Source organism: Tribolium madens, unplaced genomic scaffold (assembly GCF_015345945.1).
Source record: "Tribolium madens isolate multiple individuals breed KSU strain unplaced genomic scaffold, Tmad_KSU_1.1 Scaffold_1;HRSCAF=32;Tcas5.2_LG8, whole genome shotgun sequence".
Classification (NCBI taxonomy): Eukaryota; Metazoa; Arthropoda; class Insecta; order Coleoptera; family Tenebrionidae; genus Tribolium; species Tribolium madens.
The window spans coordinates 5,064,055-5,085,612 of NW_025400984.1; the positions used below are offsets into that span (position 1 = coordinate 5,064,055).

General features: G+C 33.9%; 4 protein-coding genes across 8 annotated transcripts; 1 reads left to right on the forward strand and 3 right to left on the reverse strand.

Moving 5' to 3' along the window:
- Positions 1–3,215: 3,215 nt before the first annotated feature.
- On the reverse strand, positions 3,216–7,838 carry LOC123004554 (nuclear RNA export factor 1-like). Its single transcript, XM_044397897.1, has 10 exons — positions 7,674–7,838; positions 7,359–7,621; positions 7,219–7,305; positions 6,735–7,169; positions 6,581–6,690; positions 4,448–4,484; positions 3,983–4,396; positions 3,760–3,933; positions 3,565–3,713; positions 3,216–3,515 (listed from the first exon to the last, which is right to left on the reverse strand). The coding sequence occupies exons 1-10, from the start codon at positions 7,726–7,728 to the stop codon at positions 3,416–3,418; spliced, it is 1,824 nt and encodes a 607-aa protein (XP_044253832.1). The 5' UTR covers positions 7,729–7,838; the 3' UTR covers positions 3,216–3,415.
- A 94-nt stretch (positions 7,839–7,932) lies between these two features.
- Positions 7,933–11,177, reverse strand: LOC123003580 (RINT1-like protein). 3 transcript variants are annotated; one of them, XM_044396403.1, is made up of 10 exons: positions 10,868–11,177; positions 10,762–10,811; positions 10,506–10,705; positions 10,223–10,458; positions 10,001–10,174; positions 9,562–9,955; positions 9,287–9,512; positions 8,905–9,239; positions 8,249–8,775; positions 7,933–8,199 (listed from the first exon to the last, which is right to left on the reverse strand). In XM_044396403.1, the coding sequence occupies exons 3-10, from the start codon at positions 10,638–10,640 to the stop codon at positions 7,986–7,988; spliced, it is 2,241 nt and encodes a 746-aa protein (XP_044252338.1). In that variant the 5' UTR covers positions 10,641–10,705; positions 10,762–10,811; positions 10,868–11,177; the 3' UTR covers positions 7,933–7,985. The 3 variants fall into 3 exon arrangements, with proteins under 3 accessions (XP_044252338.1, XP_044252337.1, XP_044252339.1); XM_044396402.1 differs by having other exon boundaries at positions 10,506–10,811; XM_044396404.1 differs by lacking the exon at positions 10,868–11,177 and having other exon boundaries at positions 10,762–10,825.
- LOC123003581 (glucose dehydrogenase [FAD, quinone]-like) lies at positions 10,642–13,040 on the forward strand. 2 transcript variants are annotated; one of them, XM_044396405.1, is made up of 4 exons: positions 10,642–11,227; positions 11,275–11,477; positions 11,524–11,818; positions 11,865–13,040. In XM_044396405.1, exons 1-4 carry the CDS (start codon positions 11,071–11,073, stop codon positions 13,022–13,024), a joined length of 1,815 nt encoding a protein of 604 aa, XP_044252340.1. In that variant the 5' UTR covers positions 10,642–11,070; the 3' UTR covers positions 13,025–13,040. The 2 variants fall into 2 exon arrangements, with proteins under 2 accessions (XP_044252340.1, XP_044252341.1); XM_044396406.1 differs by having other exon boundaries at positions 11,082–11,223.
- On the reverse strand, positions 13,028–21,469 carry LOC123003582 (forkhead box protein N2-like). 2 transcript variants are annotated; one of them, XM_044396408.1, is made up of 3 exons: positions 21,265–21,469; positions 16,812–17,565; positions 13,028–14,037 (listed from the first exon to the last, which is right to left on the reverse strand). In XM_044396408.1, exons 2-3 carry the CDS (start codon positions 17,484–17,486, stop codon positions 13,558–13,560), a joined length of 1,155 nt encoding a protein of 384 aa, XP_044252343.1. In that variant the 5' UTR covers positions 17,487–17,565; positions 21,265–21,469; the 3' UTR covers positions 13,028–13,557. The 2 variants fall into 2 exon arrangements, with proteins under 2 accessions (XP_044252343.1, XP_044252342.1); XM_044396407.1 differs by lacking the exon at positions 21,265–21,469 and adding an exon at positions 20,853–20,958.
- Positions 21,470–21,558: the final 89 nt, after the last annotated feature.

Below are 21,558 nucleotides of genomic sequence, written 5' to 3' on the forward strand. Positions count from 1 at the left end.
GCAATTCGGGAAGCTCGATCGAAGCTGGGCTTTGCTTTTATCAAAGTTTCAATGCCCTAGGGGATGGTAAACGCCGCCAACGATTACGAACAGAGGGCCAGGGATGGACGAGGTCTTAGATGTGATAAGCCGCACTACGAAGTGAGATTAGAAACTGAGACTGATGAAAAGAAGGGTCACCCGGCGCATCCACCATTTCGACGACGAGGATCCTGAATTATTTATTTAAGATTGTGACGAGTTTTTCCGAGGAACGATTATTAAATGGGAGAGACAGTGAAGAGAGTGAATAATGCAGAGACAAGGCTCTTTGTTTCATTCTCGCACAGTCTGGGACATGGCGTTTGAAATTGACGAATCAATCAATCACAGGCTCCACTTCTGTTCATTAAAAAAAATATTGATTCGAATTACAATTTAAATTTGTTCTGACTCTGTGGAGATTATCAAAAATTAATATTTTAATTATTATAGTTTTTTGTACGAAATGCAATTAATTTTGTAAAAATGCCAGACTGGAAACTTTATTCCGAAATCGGTAAAATAAAGTTAATTCAAGTAATTAATGAACTGAAACCAGAAACTTTCGGAACAATTAATGCTCGACTCGTTTTTTTTCTTTTTGGGGTAAAAGTTTGTGTCGCACCAAAATTGGATAAAACACTATCAGTTTTTGTAATTTATAGAACTGATATGCAGTTTGTACTAGAGTTTGTGACAAAAAATATATACAATAGAATAACTGTTCGTTGTAATACTTTTTTGTGAAAAACACGTCGTAAGCGTTATCAAATTGGTTTATACTTACCTTTTTCGTAAAAAATGATTGAAATGAATAAAGAATGAATGAAACTTTGTCATCGTACGAGGGTTGCTTTTTTATGGTTAAGAAGCCAAAACTATTTTATGTGAATTTTGATATATCAATAAAGATCAGTCTTGTAGCGTAACAAAAAATGTGGTGACGTTTTAAACTAATTTTTGCTCGAATTAATGTAATTTTTTGTCACTGCAAACGCGGATTAAATCGTTAACAATGAATTGAAATTTAGAAAGTGTTTGAAGGTAATTTTCGTTAATAAGGCTCTTATCTCTGAAGATGTTCACAAATTGCTCTCGTAGAAGAGCGCAATAACGCGGAGAGTAGTAAAAACAAAGAAATATAATAATAATCCACTTAAAATGGTGGTCCTCTAATTTATCTGTTTTCAAGTATAAATTTATAGTTATGTTATGTCAAAAGTTTGTTTATTTGCGTAAGTTTATTGTTTGTCTCCACTTGTTAACATAAATTTTGTAATCTTATTAGATGGGTGTATAAAATTACTTTTCAGATCATAAAAATCTAATAAAAAAATCTTTTATCTGCAAACTTCACAAAAGTCACTACTTTTAAGACTAAATGTCACATTCAAGCATGGAGTAAAAATTCTATCTTTATGCCTAAGCGTTTTTACTTTTACCATGACATTATTGACATTTACCAATATTGTTTCTTTCCTCCTCTTTTGCTACTTCAGCAATTTCTGAAGAGGTACATTATAGATTATCAGCATTCGACATTTTACACAACTAACTGCACTATTCATCCACTAGTTAAATTAATAAACACTTGAAACTCGAAAATCTCAATACAAATTCCGATACTGATAGGTATTGACGCGTTTTTATGATTTCATTACTTGCAAAGCGGTATGATTGGTTTTGTTCATTTACTTGCTAATTGTAGTGTTGCTCTTTATCCTTGATCTGAATACGTTTGCGGATAAAATGTTATACAGAGTGTTTGGTCCAAGTCGCCCCGGCCGATAACACCTAAACTTACTTTTTTTTTCAAAAACTAATATATGAAATAATACTATTCATTCCCCATTTTCTTAGTAAATGCATCAAATTTTTTTGGCACATCCGGTGTAGCCGGAAATGCTACCAAATTTAGTTTTTCAAATGGAACACCTATGTTTTTTTTCTTCAAACAATAATAATTGACATGAAAAATACTGTAAACCACTATTTATTACATTTTGCGAAACACAATGCAATCAAAAAACATCTTAAATCTTAAAATTTTATAAGGAAATTGGTCGCGTAGCGTGTGAATAAAAAAAGCTTGGATACAGTTTAATTGTTGGTTTGACAAATCTAATTTGTCAGTTGATGAGCGAGTTCTCTTATGGAAACTCTTGGATTTTCTTCGACTGATAACAGAACATTCATTGGTACTATTTACATTGGTACTATTTCAGGCAATACCGGATGTGCTAAAAAAAATTGACACATTTATTAAGAAAGCCAAGAATGAATATTATTACTTAAATATTTACTTTTTGATAAAAAGAAGTAAGTTTAGGTGTTATCAGCCGGGGCGACTTGGGCCGAACACCCACTCACTACGTTCGCCAAAATTAACGTTCAGCTTCGTCATTATAAACTATCACTTTTACTCCTAATGACACAATAAACTATTGCTGATCACAGATTGATAATTTTGATGATCTAATAATTTTGATTTCCAGAATTTTTTTTCCAAATAGTGATGTAACATACCAGGTGAATAAAAAGTATGAAACCAAACGTTTTTTACTTAAACTAATTATTTTCTTTTGTTTTTAAGTTCTGTATTTTTTTATTTTTTTAAATGGCAACCTACTATAAAACCATTTTTCTCATGAAGGTCATGATCAAGAAATTAGAACTATCTACTTTGTATTTAATTTTTAGCAATTTTTTTTTACAAAAGTTGCCATGTTGACAAAAAAAACAACAAAATTTCATACTCAAAATTTGATCACATTTTTTTATTACTTTAATTTATATTATTTTTTTGGAAGCAAATGTTAAAAAAAAACGCTTGGTTCCATACTTTATATTCACCCTGTATGTTTTAATAAAATCCTCGTTTAAGTTTAAGAATAAAAAGCACACAGTCCTAAATCATCCAGTAAATTCTAAACAAGGTGTGTATCAGATAATTCCAAGCCCAAAATTATTGAAATATAAATATAATAGCTTCATTAACTCCGAACCCCTCATCCAATAAATAAACCTGCTTGACATTTTATTACTCTTTTATGTTTCTGATATTAAATGAGAGCAGAGCTTTCCTATTTCCTTCGCACAAGTGTGTTAAATAACACGTCAGATCACTTTTTTCAGTAAATCCGTTTTTGGCATAAATTACCCCAAGTGACCCCCCCCCCCCAAAAAAAAACCTTTTTCTTATGGACTATTTATTATAAAAAATAACTACATGGTTTCATTGAAATTAACTTATTCATTCACAAACATAATCTGTTTTTTTATTTACAAACAGTATAAAGGCGAATAAAAGTAATGATAAACATTATCAAATACATATTTTATAAAACGAACAACATTTAAAGGTTCCCATGATGACTTAATTTAATTTATTACACTATTTAACGAACGCTTCAGGCGGAATTAGTCCTTGTTTTTGTGCACCTGCAAACGCACTCAACGCTCGTGTAAAATCCCACTGGGTTTCCTCCAAACATCTGACAATAATCAAATTAGCATAACATAAATCCACATTTTATATTTTACCTTCGAGACCACTCGAGATTCATATTAGATTGTTCGGCCATTGCTGTGACCATTTGTTGTTTCGTTGCCTCGTCAATAGGAGCCGGTGTTGCCACAGGTGACGCCACTGGAGTAGGAGGTGGGGCCGAAACCACAGTTTTGAAAATGTTCTAACCCAATCAATTAAAAATTGAAAACACAATTAAATCAACAAACCTTGGCTTGCTCATCTGTGGCATTTGTTATATGTAGAGTTTCATTCGAAATACAGAAACCTGATCCTGCAGGTACTATAACGAGTGTCCTGAAAAAAGCTCGGGTCGGAGGCACTTTGTGTCCACTTTTCAGTTCTTTGAACATTCCGGTAACCGTCAAAACGATCATTTGTGGCTGAAGTAACTTTATTACCAACTTGACAAAACCAAAACACTCGACTTACCGTGAAAACAACAAGATCAACCGTGAAACTATGAATATCGTGTTTACTTCGCGGCATTTCTTGTAAAAATGAAACAACAGCGACTTGGCCTTGTTTCAGTAATTTATGTCTCCTATCTGGGTCTTGAACCTTTTGCAGATTTCTGTTATCGGTAGTGTACCAATTAAGCCAACTGGCATTTTTGTCTCTTTGCCCATATGGATACGACATGGTCATTGAAAAGAGGGCACTCTCGTGATATGCTTGTAATAAAGGTTGTCGATTTTCCGAATCGAAAATTAGAAAATACTGTTCCAGGAATTGTCGAACTATTGATTCGCCTTCTTGATTACATAAAAATGTTTGTTGGATTGTTGGTAAATGGGTTTCTTCCTGTATGTCGAAACTTATTGGTGGGGGTAGATCGATTCCGTCCTTTGAACCTTATTTTTGATTGGGTAAACAATAAAAAATTAATAAACTTACCAATTTCATTACTTTGGGGAAGCGTTTGCGGACTTCACTGCGGAAAGAGAAGAAGTCACCCGAAGGTGTTAACAATGGAGATGGAGATTTGCTCAGCATTTATGTTTAGATGAAAAATAAGAGGTTTTAGTCAAAATGGAACTAAGACTAACAAACTATCGATTTCTTTAAGCGATATTTGAGGTAATGTGAAAGGAAAGAGAAATGTGATCAGATAAACAAAAAATATTGACAAAACTCAGAAGTTTGTTTTACTTCATTTAAGTAAACCCAGAAACTGTGGATTATTTTTTATGTTTTGTGACTTAAAACTGTGCGAATCTTAAAAAAAAAACAATGATATGACTGATAGTGATATGTGATGAATAAAACAGTAAGAATTTAATGTGGTCTGGAATAGATTTCGTCATTATAATAAATTTGCGACGGTTATAACCATAAGAAATCAAAGACTTTTTTATTCAAGAAAGTTTAACTTTAACACCTTATCTCACAAGAACTATTTTCTATGTTTCAAAAATTCGAAATCAATCGTATTCGAAGTTAGATCTTGTACATTGAAGCATGGAACATTATGGCTTTTATAATTGTGTAGGATTTTATTTTTTACTTGAAGTATGAAGTTGTGCAAGGAAGAGTTTTTATTATCTCCTAATGGTGCAACAGGATACTATTATGTTATACACCTGTTCCAATTTGGATGAAGCACCAATAGGAACAACTGTGATGAAAATTGTCCATTTTTATTACAGGAATTTTGTCCTGCTTTTTCTTTTTTGATTGTGCGAAATGTAGTGGATTTTTTAGACTACATAATATAAAATTAAAACTTTTATTTTTGGAACGTTAGGAAACGCAAGAGATGAAACAATTAAAGACCCTCGTCACTTTATTGGTGAGAAAAAATATTTTGTATAGAAAATATTTACGAAAAGGTATAATATTGTCACAGTAAAAAAAGATTCGGTTTGCATTTTTTCAATAAATATGGATAACTATTACTTTTTTTTTCACACATGCAATTATAATCATCTCACAGCTTCTGACTTAATGTTAGATAAATAGTTTAAAATATTTTCTGGCATTTCTCTTTCCCCAACACATTTATTTGTAAAATTTAGAATACAAAATCTCAAAGTATTTCGTGTTCTTTTTATTTAATTTTCTATAAAAATTTGTCAACAAAAGTGTTTCCAAAAGCAGTAAAAAATTCGTTGTAGTTTGTTGCTTTGGGAATTTAAACCTCTAAAGGCCATTGCAATCTTGGAACCGATAAAGAAAGTTGTTACATAATTTCAAAGAAACCCAACGAACTTCGTAAATTCAAAACTAAAACAGCATTACACGGTCACAACAATTTACATTATTTCTGCATTAAACAACAAAAATACCAAATTTTGAATAAACTACATCATTGAAGAGCATAAAGTTTGTAACTTTTCTAACAGTATTTATTTTTATTATTTTTTGTAACAGTTCCACAAGATTATTATATAACAAAAAAAAAAGAGAATAATTTTGTTGAGGAGACATTTATTATTTAAGGTGCAATAAAAGGTAGTCTGCTTGATAAACAGAGCTTTTTTTTTCATTTATACACATATAAGTGTTGTGCTCCACTCCATGTATTTTTTCTGTCTTCTTACAATCACTGCATTGTTTATGAACAGCAAAATCTTGCAATGCTTGTTCACATATCATTTTCAACGAAGTTTTATGACTACTGTAAAAGCGCACCTTACCTTAATCTCCTCTCATTTAAATAAAACAAAAAAATATATAATCTCACGGAAATGTTTAAGTTTTGTACTTTGTGACCTTTTTTTATCATTTTACTACTCTTCAGTGACTTAATTGCTTTAAAATAATAAGAAAAAGTTGCCAAATGCAGAATTCAGCTACAATGAAACCCCATGTAATCCTACTTTAGTTTTAAATGAATTGTCGCGAAAATTTACGACTTTGAAATTTTGCTTTACAACAAATTCCGGTTTTATTTTTCTGCTTTTAATTCCATTATTGTCAGAAAAACCTCTTTTTTATTCAAGTGATATTCTCCTTTAATCAATCACCCTTATATTCATTCACGTTCATAACAAGATGACTACAAAAAATAAATTAGTTCAACATTACCCAATGTACGCCTCTTGGTCTTTGTATTTGTTGCACAATGGATTTCCATTTAAAACAATATCGATGATAGGTAGTCCAATAAAAGGGTCCAACATTGAGAGATCCTTAAACTAAATTTCAATGTTTTATAAAATTCCTGATAACCAAACATTACCTTATTATTTCCTACATGTAAGATTTTTAAATGAGGCAGTTTCTCATTAGTCTTCTTTAAATATGACAAGTTTGCTATTTTGTTATCAAATAAATTTATCGCCTCAATTTCTGGAATATTTTCCGCGATTATTTCCAAAACGGTTATGAAAACGATTGGTTTAAAGAGTGCACAAAAACAATCTTGTAAGTCAGGATCGGCGTGGAATTTCGTTAAATCTAAAGCTTTATTAGCGGCATTGTACCGTTTCGCCATCGTTAATTTAATTTTCTCTTTCATCTGACTATTTACGTCAACATTTGGAATCCCATTACTGACTTTAATCAGCAACCTAAATCCGTCAGGCATTTGAATCTGGCGATCTAAATCGTGTAACTTTTCCGCTACTTTAAATTCGTCCACATAAAAAGTCGCAGTTGTCCCGTTTACACTCCACTAGAGACAAACAATCAATTCAAAAATTCTCACACAAACAAATAATTACCGTAATTGGCCATAAGGGCAAAGGTTGAATCTTCTCAAGCAGCGTCTTCAAAATAAACGATTTCTCGTATTTATTCCCAAAAGGCAACTACCGAAATACATGATAAAACCCAAAAACACACACCCTTCTTCCTTACTTACCGTCACACGAAACCAGCTCATAGGGCCCTCCAAAAGCCGCCGCTTCTTGTGATTAGGTGCCGGGGAGTCTCCACGAGCGCCCCGTCGACCTTTGAATTGTTTCCTATTAAAATTTCGCCCACCCCCGGACGAGCCCCCCATGTCGATATCTTCATCTTCCAGGTAAGCTCTACCCGCTGCTGCCCAATTCCTATTGTCTTTTTTATACTTGTTTGACTTGAAACTCACTTTGCGGGTGTCGTTGCCGCCACGAAAGTCGTGCTCTGATAATATATTGCGTTTTAAACAAATCGCGTGGAATGCAATGTGACTTACCACTATATTGGCTTCTCCACGACGGTTTATTGTATTTTCCTCCCTTTGAGGCCATTGTCCGATCCCTTAATTATGTAACTAGCAATTAATGGTAACTTCACTGCACTTATTATTGTTTTTTAGAGCTGGACTTGTTTCACTAATATTTCACACCTTCAACAAGTAAACGCCATTTGTCTAAGAGCTGACAACCACGTGGAACCAAATTCCCCAAGAAAATTACTGAATATTTACAGGATGATTCAATGAAGCTCAATTATGAGAACAAATACTTTATTACAAAATATTTCAACAAAACGTATAATAAATGCATTAATCAACATCCATTCTATTAATTGTAATATCGGTGCGTTGGTTTAGAATTTTAACAGCCATTTTTGGGGTAAAACTGACCACTCCAACTTCTTTAAGAGCTCTCCCTCGTGAATCTTCAATACCTGTGGCCCCCTCAAGGGCCAAGAGAGTCTCCCGTAGTAGCAAAGCTGATCCTTTTGTTATATTCAAAAGATTGCAAGCCTCAATCATCCTGCAACATTTTATTATTTTCCACCCTCAATGGAAAAGAAATAACTTACTGAACGAAATAAGTTTCTGGTCTTTCAGTATATTGTGAAAACAATGGAAGTAAATTCCTCGTTATATCATACTTTAATTGTAGAGCGCCCCCACTGTTAAACCTATTATCCAAAACGAGATCCTCAAAAAGATAATTATCTAATTGTTGTGCAATTGATCGCCAAAGTATCGTAAATAGTTTCGAAGCTAGAGTTTTTTGCAGTTGGTGTAATCTTTTAGCCACGATTTCAAAAATAGGACAAGCTGTGGGGGTCAAAGATAGGCCTTTGATATCTTTACCGACTTTCATAGAAGACCATCTTTCTCTCCTGTATGCTTTACCTTGTGACCTAACTTCTAACATGACATAATCTGATAAATTAAATAACAAGTCGCGTCTCATGTGTCTGTAAAGTGATAAAGTTTCGGCAAAAACGGTCTCACTTTCTATATTCGTGGGGTCATAGTCGTCGGAGTCACTTGAAGGACTTGTGGGTGCTTTATAATCATTCAGTTGACTTTTGTAGTAATATAAATTCAAATAGTGCTGAAAAAAATGAGTTAGTATAGTGTCGCAATAGTGCGATTTGATTGGCTGAAAGTTTTGTAATATCTGATTTGATTAGTCACTTGTAACCAATCAAGTCGCGCAATTAGAAATGAGCTTCAGTCGTACCAACATTGCTCCCCAATCAATTAAAACATTTTCTATGTAATAAATAGTGTTAGCAATCATTGGAATTTTCGATTCGACTATATTTTCATGTTCTGCGTTAACCAATTGCAACAATCTTATTCTAAAATCATCCAATAGTTCCAATTGAAGATCTAGGAATTGCAAACGATGTCCGGGTTGTGGTAAAGCCTCGTAACGTTCTGTTATTGTCTGAAGAAGCGTAATAAAAGCATCAGCACATGTTGTAATTTTTAAATCTTCGATATCATAAGTTAGAGGCTCAAAAGGATCAATTGTGGTTGAAGACATCATCGCGTCCATTTTTTCTGTGGCATCTAATAAAAGAAATAATTTTAAACCGACTTATCTGAAATCAACTCACATTTTTTTTCCATGGCCATCCATTTAATAATAATTTTAGCTTGAGTTAAAACGGCTAAAACACTCGGTTGATTCGGTGGATAACTGTAAGTTTCACGCAATTCTTTATCAAAGCCAAGTGCCTCATCTATAGAGTGCGAAAAAGTGAAATCGTCAAATTGTAAGTTTGGAAGGTCTGAATTTAATTTTTCTACAGCTAATTGGACAAGGCCTCTGATGAATTCCAACTACAAAGCAAAATTCAACTGAAACGGTTAAAAAGAAAAAGAAAATTACTTTAGCGTCAATGTGGTGAAGCCCCAATTTATCAATAACGGGCTGTATCCACTTGATTAAAAAATCGGAATGGTCCCTGATCCACGTTAAAATCTGAGTAAAGTACCATTCAGGCTTATCAGGCCTGTTGGTCTGACGGGCCCCATAAAAATGGTACAAAAATCTCTTTTTTAAAGGCTGGACTAGAAGCATGACAGGCAGACTAAGAGGTGGAAAATCGCTCAAAAGGGCTGAAGTTATTCTCGGATCAACCGTTTCACTTGGAAGTTCAATTTGGAGGAGATATTCTGCCACAATTTGTAATTTTAGAATGTTATTTGAAGAGGGGGTTTGAAGACTGAAGTTTGCACTAACGAATGGCCATTTCAATGCTTTCATTACGTCATCAAAATCCCTAAAATAAACTATAAGGACTTGACTAACTAGTTAGAACAATTACTTCGCTAATTTCTCTCTGAGTATGTTATGCCAGTAGTGTAGAGTGTCTTTAAGATAATTCCTTAAGTTGGTACCTTGAAAGTCAGTTAAATTACGGCTAATTTCGCACAAGTTTGCAAAAATTGTGACGCACTGCTCATCGTCTTTTTTCTTAAATTCACGTTCCAATTCTCCACTAAAATTCGATTATTTCTTAAGGGAAAAAGTGAAAAGGGTAACCAACCTCAAAAATTCAATTCTTTGTATGACTCTTAAGTACTGTAATGTTGATTGCAAGGCATTTAGCTTGTCGAGACGCTTCTGCACATCTCTTCTCACATCTTCAATTTCAACAAGATTTGTTTTAATCTCATCAATAACATCGGTGGTTTTTTCCAAACAAAGATTTGTTTTTTCTGTAGCAATTTCAGCCTCTTTGACAACTTTACCAATCGAAGATGACTCATCACTTAAATTTATCTAAAAACAAGAATAAGACAGAAAGTTGTGTAAATGGCATTAGAAACCTCTCTCTCAATCTCAGACTTTTTTTGTTGCAATTGCTTGAAGATGTTTTTACATTTTTCGTAATTTAATAAATCTTTGCCGTACTTCTTATTCAGTTCGTCAATTATCTCTCTTTTCATTTCTGATGTGGACATTTTAAGGAGAGGTTTGCTGTGAAGATGTGGCACATAACCTCAAATCTGACAAAAACTATAATGGTCTAAAAATCAACAAAATCGATCCGTTATTTTCCGGTTAATCTATCAATTGATAAACCTCATAAGTAAACGAGTGTTTTAGCAAAATGTTGCGTCAGATTTCAACACCTGTAAGCAAAGTTCGATTAATTAAATTAGGCTTGTAATTAAATTAAACAACTTACGATATATCTACACAGAGGTACATCATGTGAGTTAGTAGAAATCAAACATTACGTGTGTTTTACAACAATCGGTCCAAACATTTAAATAATCTAAATTTTTTGACAAAAGGTTTTAACCTCACATTCTGTTCGATATAACTTCACTTTTGACAATTTTCGGCTTTTTCATTTCAAAATTCCCGTGTAAAATTGAATAAAACATAATGTGTTGTTCCACTCCTGCATTTTTCATTAGTATCTACGTCCTTGCTGTTAATTTATTTGGGCTATATCTCAGATTTGTCTATTTTCAAAACTATTTTGAGTGCTTCGCTTGTAGAGAACTGGATTTTAAGGATCATGCCTATGATTACATTGTAGGTTAGTACAGACACACGTTTTTAACTAAATTACTTAAAATAAAACAGTTGGTAGCGGCTCAGCAGGGAGTATTGTCGCCCGAAGACTTGCTGAAAGTCCTGAACTAAAAGTCTTGTTAATTGAAGCTGGAGCTAGTGGAAATGGTATTTTGCAAATTCCCACTGTGGGTCTCATGTTACAAGACTCGGTTTTTGACTGGCAGTATCGGACAGTGCCTCAGAAATATGCCTGTTGGGGGCTTGAGAAAAAAGTAAGCATGTAGTTTAAAAACTGTCACAGTATTTAATTTGGCACAGGTGAGTCATTGGCCCATGGGGAAGATGCTGGGGGGCACGGCGATGTTAAATAATATGATTTATGTTCGGGGCCACCCTCAAGATTTCGCAAACTGGTATAAAGATTCCTGTAATTACAATTACACAATAGACATACTCCCCTATTTTCAAAAACTAGAAAGTAACAAAACAAATAAGTACAAATGTTCGGTTTTTGTCGAAGACATGCCATTTAAATCGAATTTATCGGATTATTTTTTGCAAGCTGGTTTGTGTCTCGGCTTTGGAATATCAGATGGGGTGAACTCAGAACCCGGTACACACTATACCAATTTTTAACCCAAATCAATACAAAGTTGTAGGTTTTTCGGCAACTAGAGTCACAATGCGGAATGGTCAGCGCTGGACGCCTTACCACCAATTAGAAAAAAACAAAAAACGAAATCTAGTCGTCATAACTAATTCTCTAGTCGAAAAAGTCCTCTTGAAAGACAATTATGAAGCATATGGGGTCAAATATACCCACTTGGACGAGACTTACCACGTTCGAGCCAACAAGGGGGTCATTCTTTCGGCCGGTGTGATCGGGTCTCCAAAAATCCTCATGTTGTCAGGGATTGGTCCAAGAAAACACCTGGAAAAAATGAAAATCACCCCAAGGGTTGATTTACCAGTCGGTGACAACCTTCAAGACCACGTGACTACTGGTCTAGACCTTATTACTCTCGAATCGCCCCCCAATATGGGTGTGAAACAAATGTTATCGCCATGGAGCGCTTTCAAATATTTTTTATTGGGGAAAGGTCCATGGACCAGTCCAGGCTGTGAAAATATCGCGTTTTTTAATAGTGAGAATGAGAAAGTTCCCGAATTGCAGTTTATGATTCTGCCGTATGGTGCTGCTATCGATGGTGGATCCTACTTGAGAAGTTTGGTAGGTATCGGGGAAAAACTCTGGGAGAGTTATTTTCGGAAAGTGAACGAGTCGACTATGACTATTCTTCCGGTTGTTTTGCACCCCAAAAGTCGGGGGACTGTGAGACTGAAAAATAAAAACCCCAAAACGCCGCCATTGATTGATCCGAATTACTTATCAGAGAATTACGATATTGATATTCTTTTGGAGGGGATTGAACTGATAAAGGAGTTTTTGGAGACTCCACCAATGCGTCGTTTGGGGGCTAAGTTGAACCCAGTCAAATTTCCGGGTTGTGAGGCATTTGGGTTTGACACTAGGCCCTATTGGGAGTGTTACGTCCGTCATTTTACTTTGTCAAGTTACCACCCTGTCGGCACTTGTGCTTTGGGTCAAGTAATCGATGAGAGTTTTCAAGTGAAAGGGACGAATAAATTGTATGTGGTCGATGGGTCGGTTTTACCGACTTTGCCCAGTGGCAACCCCAATGGGGCTATCATGATGATGGCGGAGCGCGCGGCTGAAATAATCAAACATCACTGCTGGTTGAGTCAGAGACGGTGCTGCTCGTCCGATTTGTTCCAAGACCAGTGTAGCTGTTATTAAATTTATTTTGTAATAATTGGTGGTTTTATTTAAAACTACACCATACAGTTCACTTCTATTTGAATGGTAGAATACAATCATATTGCTGCATTTGAGCAAACTGTGTAAAATTACAAATATTGCAAAAGACTAGAATACAGTTTTTACAGTTTGTTCAAAATCTATGACCTAATTAGTTTGTCAAAATACAAAAAATACCCTTTTGGTAAAGTAGAGATCTCAACTAAGACTAGATCCTGATATTTGATTCTAGGATCAAACAAAAATAAATAAATAATAGGCGTGTATAATACAAACAAATGCCGGTCGCAAAACAGGTCTCTGTAATTCGTTTGTTCGAACTGGAGACCCACTAGTGCGACCGACTGGACGGTTTCACTTCACTCTTAACAATATATTTAGTAAAATATTTTATCCTCTAAAACTATCTCAGATATTGGACGGAAGAGTTTCGAGAGCAACTGTACAAAAATTAACACACTGTGCTACACAAGAAGGCACAAACCACTCTGTGTACAAATGACAATGACAATTTACAAAGAATCCAGCAACGAATCTAGCATCTCCAATTGGCATTCATCCCAACCATTCGTCGCTAGTAGCAGTCCGGTTAACTCATCCTCGGGTAGTAACTGATTGACCGGTTCGGTTATAACATTTTGATTGGGTACCGGCATGATTTCGTCATTTTTAACTTCTTTGTCTTTTTCGTCGTCCTCGTCGCAGTTTTCAATATCGGTCTCGCCGCAAATCGAGATGTTTGACAGGATGTTATGTTTGCGTTCGCCGGTGCTTTGGGGTGGACGATACCGACGGGCCTTGCGGACGGGTTTATGGGGGGTGTCCCGGTTTCTGGGGACGCGGACGGTGAGGCTAGATCGGCGTTTTGAACGGCGGGATTCTTCAAGGCGTTCCAGATCGAGTTTCCAGAAGCCGCCTTTGCCTGGCTCATCCTTGGAACGCGCCACTTTGACAAAGCACTTGTTCAGAGAGAGGTTGTGGCGGATAGAGTTCTGAAAAACGGGACATTTGTAATATCTAGCATGTTTTTTTTTATATTTTAATTCACACATTACACTTGCGATGTAAAAGTCGTCTTGAATGCAAATAGTTCCAATTACTGAAAAACTAGTACAAAAGTCTAACAAGTCCAGTTTCTTCACAAATCATACTGCTAATTTTTGCATTTATTACAATGAAAAGTGAAATTGTTTTGATGACAATACATTCATTTTTATGGTCTAAATTTAAAATAATTTGTTTAGATCTTAACACTTCCTCAGCAAGTTTACAAATCGGAAAAGAGGCTTTGAGGGAAAGAGAAAATGTTGTTATAGTTCGTCTTTCTCTTACTTCAGGAATTCCTATTGATTGCACTGTTTTAACTTATGAACTTTGCAATGTTGCGTAAAATTATTGTTATACTGTATCAACAGTTTCAACAAATCAAATTTCGAAAAAAAATCGCATAACTCAAAAACAAAACTTCATTCTCAAAATACGATGAAATTTTTTGTGGCATTATGATTTTTATTAATTTTTATTTTCAGGAGCCAAATGACTAATTTTGTTCACTTTGAAACGAGTGTTTTTTTTTTTAATTTGGCGTCAAAGCTATCCATGAAAGTTTGATTGTGAACGAACCATCGTTGAAAGTTGGTAATATGACACTTGAGACCTCGCCGGACGTACTAAAAATTGTGGTCCGTTCACAATACATTCAAATCACCGCCTACTATGACGCCAAATTTATAAACGTCTGTTCTAACAATGACAATAACTCATTATTATAAAGTTTTAGTATTATTATCATTAAAACACTATTATTTTTGTATTTCTATAACTTCTCGTGATGTGATTTTTAAAATTAATACTAAAAATTGCAAAAAAAGCAGTTGATGAAACTAAACTAATTTAAAAAATGCCTTTTATTATAACATCGACTTGCGATAGTGATAAATATACAGATTTTGACAGTTCTTTGATTATACAGTGGGCGGCAAAATTATGGAATAATCTTATTAAACCTGAAAATATTTTTTCGAATTTGCGTTTATAATATGTTTATTAACGTCTCTCAGCAGGGCTATCTATAAAAGCATACTGTACTTTAATGAATTTAGGGTTATTTAGTTTTTGTATGTCGCTTCTCACTAGTCAGGTAACAAATTTTGCGTTGTTGCTTCGGTAATTTCGCGAATTTCGGGCGGAGTGCAAACTTAATTCTGTTGGCTCATATTTTATTTATTATTATTATGTTGTAACACTAATAACTAATAATTTGTAAATTTTATTTTAAATGGCAGACGGCAAAAATGATTCAAAAAATCAGGTGGGCGTCGAGTGTTACCAACCAATACCAACTAACACAAAATTCTCTACACGACAAAAATATATATACAAAATAAGAAAAAAGGGGGCGCAAATTAGAAAAAATAGCATAAAATACTCGCCTACGGCTCGTTTTCTAATTTGGGATTCGTGCGCCAAATCAACCCTTATAAAACTTGTTCTTTAATATACTATTATTTTGGCAAAAATGATCGAACAGGTCAAAAATACATAATTTTCAACTTGATTTGAAATTTAATTTTTTTTTGGTTTTTAGTAACATTTTTTTTAATGGAAACCCTAGTTTTTTTAGCCAATGCGATAGATTTTTATTATTGAAATGACGACACCTAAATATTAAATATTACATAAAGTTTTCGAAAAAAATCACCAAAAAATAATAATAATAATAAATAATATAAGAAATAATATCATAAATATATAAATAAGAAATAATATCAACAAAAAACAAACATACAATTTTAAATCACATTGAGAATTTTGTATTTTATAAAAAGAAAATTGATCTTTCAGTTTTAATAAATAAGATTATTCCATAATTTTGCCACTCACTGTATTATTTATTTGATTTAATAATAATCAACAACGCGAACGAGGGGTTTTTTTGATTTCGGTTTCGCTTAATTTTGAATCATTTTTAGCGATTTTGAATTTAAATTACTTGTTACTTAAACGAAACGAGAAATAAACATCATGAGCTGTTTGTAGTTCATTTGACCACATTTTATGTATCGTAACTTCTGGCTTTATGTTATGTATTATGTGTTTTTTCTCATATTTTTCTATTAATCAATTTTATAATAGTTACAGATTTATTAAAAAAAATATTTATCATAAAATTTAAAAAATCTGTAATTACAAACAGGTTTAAAAAAACTGAAATTCGTTTAGAATATAAAACAGCTGTGCATGGGGCTTGTAAACCAAATTGTACAGAGTGGTTATAAATGATTTTCGTCTAGCCAGCTTTGGAATTTTTTTGCAAGTTACTTTATTTGTTCCGCTCTACTTTTTTGAAAGCTCTAGTTTTGTCATTAGTGTCACTTATTAATTAAACTTTTATTGCTTCAACTAATTTCCAATAATAATTGATAATAATGTATACAACATGTATAATGTATACAAGTATGTATAATGTATACAAAACAAGTTTATAATTAAAGTCTATTTTTGAAGTGGACGCTTAGTAAACGGCGAATTTTTAATTTTGAGTTAAAATAAGTAGGTACCCCTATTTTCGTAAAGCGGCAATTTTTATTTTACATGGAAAATTCACAGCTGGCTAGATGAAAATCATTTATAACCACTTTGTATTTTTTGTATCTACTTACAAAATTACAATTTTAAAGCATTGAAATGGGATTTTATTTCCGCCTCTACATTTATTTCCGCTTCAAACAAAACTTTTATTTTCCTCCGTAAAAACAATTCTTACCTGCCAGCTCGGATGAGCTTTCCTATAATACAAAAAATTCTCCCTAATCCAGTGATAAATCGCCGACAGTGTCATCTTATTCCCATTCTTGCCCATCGCCATGCAAATCAACGTCGCGTACGAAAACGGCGGTTTTTTATCACCATTCTTCTTATAATAATTAATATTAATAGTCAAATCCTCTTGATTCGAATTGGATGTCTTCTTCTTGGGTTTGGGGGACACCGGTGGCGTCGGCAAATTCGGCACTGCCATGATATTCGTAATGTTGTGCAACCAATTCAAACTGGTCAAATCCGTCTCAGTCATGTCTTCATTCTCGCTTTTGGGGCTGAGGATAGCGGGGTCGTCGGGTTGTTTCGACGTCGAAGGATTGTAAATTGGTTCTTTGATGTCGAGGTAATTGGTTTCGAGGTTCTGGAGGATGTCTTCATTGACGATGTATTCAGTGTTGACAATTCCATCCTCTCCGCGGTACTGGATTTTGACTATTTGGTTTTCGGGGATGCTGATCACATTGCTGGAGTCGATTTCGATGCAGTTTTGGACTCCTTCGGGCAAATACTCGGGTTGAGCTAATTGGACGATGTCCATCTTGTCTTTTGAGCACTGATAAATGAAATTTTTCTCTTCGCAGATTTCCATTTCGAGCTTTTTGCGCACTTCCAGTTTCATTTTGAGCTTCGTTGAGCAAATTGGGACGGATTTAGGTACCGAGGATCACATTTTCGTTTTACATTTCTTCTTCACCATTCTGCGGATACAGAAAATCAGTTAGCACTTTTCCACCGCGAAAGCAGGGTGTCGTGGAAATGTGGAAAATCGGTCGATTCGACCGCCGTGACGTCATCAAATGACCACCACTGTCTGCGATCAATAATTTTCCGTTGGGAGAAGGGGAGTTCCAACATCCCCTTTTAATGGACATTTGCTATCTCAATCGTTCATCGACGATCAAATCGGGAAAAAAACAACGCATCTAATAATTGCACGGCCGAATTACGAAATTGTCCAGTTTTTTGGGGGAGATTTTGGGGTGAATGAGGGCATGTCGCGACCCTTTACTTCGCACCTGTCTGCTTTCCCAGCGAATGTCTGACTCGATTACATCGATACGCCAATAAGTTTGATTGGATTTTACTTAAGTGACGGTTAATGCGACAGGGAAAAATTGTTATGGACGGGGATGGGGTGAAAGGCGCGATTAATAGAAGGAAAAGTGCTTTGTGAAGAATATTAAGGCCGACCTATTACGCTATCGGGTGGTGGCTTTAAAGGGTCGTATTGTGCGGGGCAGATTATAAAAAAATGGGGGCAAAAAACTGAAACAATATTTTAGTCACAAAACAAAAAAGAATAATCAATCTCATTTAATCAATTATATCATTACTGCAGCCACAAAAAAATGTCTCATTCGTCTATTATAATTTATACCACGTAACTTACAAATTCTATTGAATAAAATAAAAAAAATTAAGTACAAAAATGGAAGTTATAAGAAGTGTCCCAGAAAATAGGACTACTTCCTGAAAACTTCGTTAATTCAATTTGAAAATATTTTGTAACTTATTTTTTGGAAAATAAAAAAAAACTCCATAATATAGGCAGTTATTTGTAAATTTGTTTTCCTTGAAAGAAGTATATCATTAAAAAAAGTGTTTTCACTAAAAGCTTCTTTAATATTTTATCAAGAATGTGGACGTTAGAAAGTCATTACTGCAGCTTTTGGATTATTCTTTGTAGGCTTTTATTTTCTGTTTATATTTATATATTTCTCTTTAACATTTTTGATGATTTAATATGAAAAAAAAAACTTCTGCATAGGCTTCAAACATTAAATTTTTGGACGAGAGGACAGAATAAAGCCTCTGTTTTCTATATACAGAGTGTAACGAAAAGATGGTGACCGAGATTCCCCAGGTCAAAATAAAGCCATTTAACCCAACTTTTTTTTTATTCCAAGTTGCACCATAGGGCGTCAATTTAAAAAAAAAAGTTTAAAATTTATTTTTGTCTTTCTTTCATAACTTTTTCAAGGGGGATAATCGAAATGTGGTAAAGGCAATTTGACCACATGTTTTGGTGTTATTTCTGTTATTTTATTTTTATTGTAAAGTACTAACTTATTAACAACTTGACACATTTTAAGCCATATTTTTGTTATACGTAATTCGAGTGGCGTATTTATTTTTTAAAGGTTCATAATTTTTTAAAAATTTTCATAATAAAAAAAAATGTATCGGCCTTATTGGTTTTAGAGTAAAAAAATATAGTATTTTGGACGTTGCCCATTTACTATTATTGTTTTCAAATTTGTATTGTTTTAGGTTTTAGTGTCTTTTTAAACAAAAAAATTAAAATTTCATAGGCGTACTCTAACTGCAACTTGGTATAGAGGTAAGTTGGGTTAAATCGCTTTATTTTGACTTGAGAAATCTCAGGTAACTCTTTGTCTCCGTCTTTTTGTTACACCATGTATTTGAAATATTTGTAGTTATTTATGTATCAAGGAAATAAACAACTATTTAATTGATGCCATCGAAGGGAACCGAGGATTTTAATTCGAGGGATTAACGATGCATACAAAATTTTTCTTTTAACAGACTAATTTAATAATAACATAAGAAAATACTAGTCAAATACTCAATGTCAAAAAATTCAGTTCATTCAATTGCAATTTTAAGAAAGAAAGATCGGAATCAAGGAGTTTGTTTATGTTAAAAAACATTCAAAAGATTCAATTCATTTAATTTCAGTTTATTTCAAGAGTAAAACTTGGTATTTCAGTTATTTTATTCCCGATGGAATAAAGTATCCGATTATTAGTCAAAAATAAGAGAATAAAGCGTCACTTTATTCCCTGTTCGGACGAATTTTTTTTTAAAATTTTCAGTAATTAATTTGCTCAAATATATGAATCACAAAAAGTGTCTTTTAAATAGCAAAACGCCCTAATTCAAAAAGAGCGTAAATCAGCCAAATGATATTTAAAAATTAGCTGCTTGACACGCAAATTGGTAATAAAAACTTAAGTGAGCAACAGGATATTGAAAATTTTCTCCTAGAATTTAAATATTTCTATTTCTTCACCTTATTAGTTTTGTATTAACAAATAATAAAGTGTACGAATTTTATTACAAAAAATCGTTTTTTGCCTAGTGTTTGTTCACATTACATACTTATTTCCCAATGCAATAATTTAGTATTTAACTTCCTGTGAAATTCTATAGACAGTATTGATTTTTACAAGAAGTAGCACTCGCCTAGCAAACTTAATAGTTATAATTTTCGTAATATTGCGGAAGGTTGGTATTCAAGGTGTCAAAAAACGCGTTGGCAACAATGTGATCGTTTTGGGATTCCCACAGACGTATCAGTCACAAGAACTATAAAATAAATTTGAATAAGCTTGTAACACGCTTTTGACACGTTTTTAAATTTATTATCTCGCTTACTCAGCAGAATAATTTCACGATCGATACAAAAGACCAGATTTGTAGTCGTCATTATTCTCAATTAAATATTTACTCGCTTTGTAGAAATCGTCTATTTTTAAAAATCACCCCCAATTAACGCTACGTATTCGTGCAGTAAAGTTTAATATCCCTCGGGTCCAATTTTGCTCATAAACCTCAAACGATTTCCCCACACGTAAATCTAAAAATTTCCCACTATTCAAGTTCGGCCAACAAAGCGAATAATAGGGGATGCTCCAATTTGGGCGCCAAATTACCAATTGATTTTATCGAACGCGGTGTTTAGCAATTCATCATTGAGCTTGTTTGGACATTTCCAAGAACATTTTGATGAAATCGAGGGTGAAATGCCACTAGACGAGCGCACGCGATGGACATTGTAGATTTTTCACCCCTTGGCGGGGGTGCATTATTCGCCTTAGAATGTTTACTCACGTCGTAAAATATTCATCTTGTAAGTGGGGCCCCGAGACAGGGGGTGGTAACTACCACTCGATGTTGTTTACCAAGTGGGCTATGCCGCGTGCTTGAAATTACTACCAACTTGACAAAATTAAATACTTACAAGTCATACAACGGGGCATTTTTTGTATTGTTCAAAGACACTTTTTAAATTTTAAAGGCACTCAACATCACCGCAGAATTGGTGCACTCGAGTTCGCGGTTCGAACAAAAACGCCGACTTTCAACCGGACACACCGCCCTCGCGTTTCCTCGCCAAAGGCGGAAACGAACGAAACAACGTTTCCGAATAATTAATTATTTACGGGGTAATAAATTAGACTGCCGATTTTTTAATTTCACGTAATTGTTTATTTGGTACACTTGTTTATGAGGTGTGGTTAAAAAGAAATTAAAACCTTGCGGGGGGTTCCCGAAACGCTAAATTCAGGCCGCAACTTCTGGGATTTACAAAAACTATGTTTGTTATCACACAATTTACTCAAATGAAATCATTAATAAAATAATGAACTCACCATTTGTCAACTTGTCAAAATAAAAGACACTTTCATTCTTCACTTGTCACATTTTAGTGAATTTGGAACAGCATATTAGTCGACCAAATTCTATTGCCAGAAATTTCTTGATAATTTAATATTAAACAGCTTTTTCACTTTTTTTAGTTAGTATTTTTTAAACATTCGTTAATGACCAACTTCACAGTGGACTTTACATTTTTTGTCAATGCATTCTTTACAGAGGTAAAAGCACTTGAAACGTACAATTGCGGACACGAAAATTTGGACATCAAATTTATGTCAGTTCAAAAA

Coding starts and splice junctions, on each gene's coding strand:
- LOC123004554 (XM_044397897.1), bottom strand. CDS start 7,728: ATGGCCTCAAAGGGAGGAAAATACAATAAACCGTCGTGGAGAAGCCAA. Junction 3,934..3,982: donor TTGATCTTGTTGTTTTCACG/GTAAGTCGAGTG, acceptor AAGTTACTTCAG/CCACAAATGATCGTTTTGAC. Junction 3,714..3,759: donor CCACAGATGAGCAAGCCAAG/GTTTGTTGATTT, acceptor TGATTGGGTTAG/AACATTTTCAAAACTGTGGT.
- LOC123003580 (XM_044396403.1), bottom strand. CDS start 10,640: ATGTCCACATCAGAAATGAAAAGAGAGATAATTGACGAACTGAATAAG. Junction 10,459..10,505: donor AGTCTGAGATTGAGAGAGAG/GTTTCTAATGCC, acceptor TCTTGTTTTTAG/ATAAATTTAAGTGATGAGTC. Junction 10,175..10,222: donor CAAAGAATTGAATTTTTGAG/GTTGGTTACCCT, acceptor ATCGAATTTTAG/TGGAGAATTGGAACGTGAAT.
- LOC123003581 (XM_044396405.1), top strand. CDS start 11,071: ATGTGTTGTTCCACTCCTGCATTTTTCATTAGTATCTACGTCCTTGCT. Junction 11,478..11,523: donor GTTGGGGGCTTGAGAAAAAA/GTAAGCATGTAG, acceptor AATTTGGCACAG/GTGAGTCATTGGCCCATGGG. Junction 11,819..11,864: donor TGGGGTGAACTCAGAACCCG/GTACACACTATA, acceptor ACAAAGTTGTAG/GTTTTTCGGCAACTAGAGTC.
- LOC123003582 (XM_044396408.1), bottom strand. CDS start 17,486: ATGAAACTGGAAGTGCGCAAAAAGCTCGAAATGGAAATCTGCGAAGAG. Junction 14,038..16,811: donor AAGCTCATCCGAGCTGGCAG/GTAAGAATTGTT, acceptor CCCGTTTTTCAG/AACTCTATCCGCCACAACCT.